The 3,425-nt window shown below is 35.2% G+C and overlaps 1 protein-coding gene across 2 annotated transcripts; it reads right to left on the bottom strand.

The window, feature by feature from the left end:
- Positions 1–864: 864 nt before the first annotated feature.
- Positions 865–3,042, bottom strand: LOC131620782 (pentatricopeptide repeat-containing protein At2g33760-like). Of its 2 annotated transcripts, XM_058891950.1 has the most exons (2): positions 2,897–3,042; positions 865–2,794 (listed from the first exon to the last, which is right to left on the bottom strand). In XM_058891950.1, exon 2 carries the CDS (start codon positions 2,653–2,655, stop codon positions 1,114–1,116), a length of 1,542 nt encoding a protein of 513 aa, XP_058747933.1. In that variant the 5' UTR covers positions 2,656–2,794; positions 2,897–3,042; the 3' UTR covers positions 865–1,113. The 2 variants fall into 2 exon arrangements, with proteins under 2 accessions (XP_058747933.1, XP_058747926.1); XM_058891943.1 differs by having other exon boundaries at positions 865–3,042.
- Positions 3,043–3,425: the final 383 nt, after the last annotated feature.

The following is a 3,425-nucleotide window of genomic DNA, read 5'->3' as shown; positions in this document are numbered from 1 at the left end:
TAAAAGAGATCAAATAAGAATAAAATTATTTACTACTTTATTTTTATTTTAATATAAATTTTGAATTACATTAGTTTGTCAAATAATTTGTTTATATATTAAAAAAAATTGTAAATAAAGTGTTAATTTAAATATTTATTAGGCTAATATTATTATTATATCTTGATTATAATGATATATATTTAATAATATATTTTAATTAATATAATTAATTATACTATTAATTGTATTGATTCACCTTGATTTTAATTTGGATATGCATATCCGAAGACACCTCTCTCAAAAAAAAAAATGAAATGCATCTCCGAAAATACCTTCTTTTTTTTTTTGTGTTTTCTGAAGTTCACTTCTGAAATCAACTTTTTTTCCAAAAAAAAGTGATTTCGGAGATGCATTTCCAAAATATAGGGGCATTTTGGTATTTTCGCCGCGGGTGTCCAAAAATGTTGAGGGTCCATAAAGAAATTCTTACTATTTTTAGGCCTAAAATGTTCAGTGTCCGCAGACTTTATCCACCCCGCCCTCACTTTTTTGCGGGACAGGGTAAAGTTTTAGACCCGCCTCATTTTTTCGCGGACTTTTATTGGGCGGGCCTAAACGCGGCGGGATACCCGTTTGGCACCCCTACACACAAGAAATGAGAGAGGGTGCTTATATAATAATTGGTGTCTATAAGCTATTCATATTTTTCACTCTATGAAGGTGTCTAATATAGTTGCCCAATTAGGTAAAACAGCTTCTATCAGAATCATGGTTTTCTCTTATTAAATTACACAGTTCAACTAAACTTAAATTTAAATTATCCAGTATCGAGTTGAAGGAGAGGAAGCAATTAAGAGAGAGCAAACAAAAGTGATGGGGAAAACATGGAATTCAGAAATTCATTAGAAACTTTATACATATACACAGACAAACCAAGTTGACTATTACATCATTTGATCTCATTAGTATCTAAATATAATTAGTTAGCAGGAGCCAACATATTTTTTCTGTTCTGTATTCTATCCATCAAATATTGTGGATCAATGCGACTCTCTTCTGTTTTCATTACAATAATTTTATTTTTCCCAAAACCTAACACAGATAATTGACCTGTGGATTGTCATATGCTAGCTACCAATAGTCTCCACATGAGCAAGTCCCTTCATTAAAATGGTGAAACCGATTCGCGTCCCGAACAATTATGGACCTTCCCATGATATCTGATACCATCTTACAAAATGTGTGACAATCACCACATACTCTAAGATTTTTAGAGATCCTAATGGGATCACCTTTCGGGATGGCAATTAAACCAAATGCAATAGCAAGCTTTTCACTGTGTGTATACAACATTTCTTTCTTAACTTCCTCCTCAACATCTTGCAAAACAAACTCTGTATCAGGTACATAACCAGCAATCTCCAACTTTTTAATTACACTCATCAATGTTTCATAGATCTCGTTTGATTGAGGATGAGATCTATCCCCGACACTAAACTGATAGGTTTTGTTATCCACTTCAATCCATGTCCATCCCGGAACTTTTTTCAGCTTCTTCTGCGTCATCATATCCCTAAACTCTGCTACTTTCTCAAATTTACCGGCTTTTGCGTAAATATTAGACAGTAATACATAGTGCCCTGGATTTTGGGGCTGTAGTTCAAGTAGAAAATTAGCTGCTTTTTCTGCCAACTCCATGTTCCCGTGAATTCTACATGCACCAAGCAAAGCACTCCACAGTCTCTCATCTTTTTCAACAGCCATTTCCTCGATCAATTTTACTGCCTCGTCTAGCCTTCCAGCACGTCCGAGAAGATCAACCAGACAAGTGTAATGTTTGACATCAGGTCTAACTGCGTGATCTTTCCACATTGATTCGAAGAAGCGAATACCCTCTTCAGTCAATCCTGCATGACTACAAGCATATAAGAGGGAGACAAAGGTGATCCTATTCGGCGAAATTCCACAAGTTAACATCATATGAAATAAGTCAAGAGCTTCCTTCCCCTTCCCATGATATCCATATGCCGCAATCATAGCACTCCACGAAATAACGTTTCTCTCTTTCATCCTATCGAAAACCTCTCTCGCAGACTCAACACATCCACACTTGGCATACATATCAATCATCGCAGTCCCTAAAATCACATCCAAAGACAAACCGTTCCTACAAATATACTCATTAACAAACCTAGCCCTATGCATAGCTCCCAATTTTGCACACGCGTTAACAACAGTCACCATAGCAATCTTATCCGGAACAAAACCTTCCTCCCTCATCCGATCAAACAAAACCAACGACTCATAAGCATCACAATCCGCATAAGCCCCAATCATAACCGTCCAAGTCACAACATCCTTACTAACCATCACATCAAACAACTTCCTCGCATCCTCAATCACCGCACACTTAGCATACATATCAACAAGCGTAGCACAAACAAAATGATCCAACTGCAACCCATGTTTCAACACAACATCATGGATCATTTGACCCATTTGAAAATCCTTTTTGTCCCTACAAGTTCTTATCACGAAAGGCAAACTGTAGTTATCGGGTGTAACGCCGCTTCTGAGAATCTCCCTAAAGGTTGCGTAGCAATTGGAATAGTCGCCAAGCTTGGCGAATCCACCAACCATTACACTCCATGTTGTTGGGTCTCTCATTGTCATTTCATCAAACAGTTGATGTGCATCGTTAATGGACTTATGTTGAACATAGAAGTAAAGAAGCTTGTTTGCAAGAATGAGATCATTGAATGTTCCGTTGATTAAGACATTGGCGTGAACTTGTCTGATATGAAAAACGTTTCTGCAGGTATATAGAAGACGAATGCAAGATTCGGTTACCATTGAAAATGAGAGTAAATTTGCATGTGCATGCTAGTTTTAATGATTTTTCGTCATTACTAACCAAACAGAAGGATCGGAAGGAACGGAGTCAAAACAACTTCCTAGTTTGCATATGAAGTTCAGAACTTCAGATGTCTTTAAACACAAAGCATGAGTTCGTAATTATCAGTCATAGGTGTTTGTGTTTTTTTTGTTGTTGTTGTGGGATCTCACATTTCAAATTTGTCATTTAGACTAGTTTGCATATGACGTTCAAATTTATATTGATTAAAAAATTTAATATTTAATATTTAGAGAGAAATATAAAATTTATTAAATTATTCTTGTTGTAATTTAATTAACTATTTTTTATTTAAAAAATCTTAATTAAATGAAAAGTAAATTATTAATTGTTCCTGATCGATCAAACGACCTAATAAAATCGGTCAAATTCATAATTGTTATCATTTAAAATTTATGACGCGGTAGACCCTCAACGTGGGATCGCCCACCCAAGACAAGCAACAATTTAAATGGATTGGTAAACACTTTTAAATACTTTTGTTTGACTAATATATAAAGAGTTGGAATATATTCTTGAAAAGTGAGGT

Source organism: Vicia villosa, linkage group LG1 (genome assembly GCF_029867415.1).
Source record: "Vicia villosa cultivar HV-30 ecotype Madison, WI linkage group LG1, Vvil1.0, whole genome shotgun sequence".
NCBI classification, from domain to species: Eukaryota; Viridiplantae; Streptophyta; class Magnoliopsida; order Fabales; family Fabaceae; genus Vicia; species Vicia villosa.
This window is presented reverse-complemented; position numbering and strand designations above follow the sequence as displayed.

What these genes read in the sequence shown, in the direction of transcription:
- LOC131620782 (XM_058891943.1), bottom strand. Translation starts at nt 2,835, where the DNA reads ATGGTAACCGAATCTTGCATTCGTCTTCTATATACCTGCAGAAACGTT.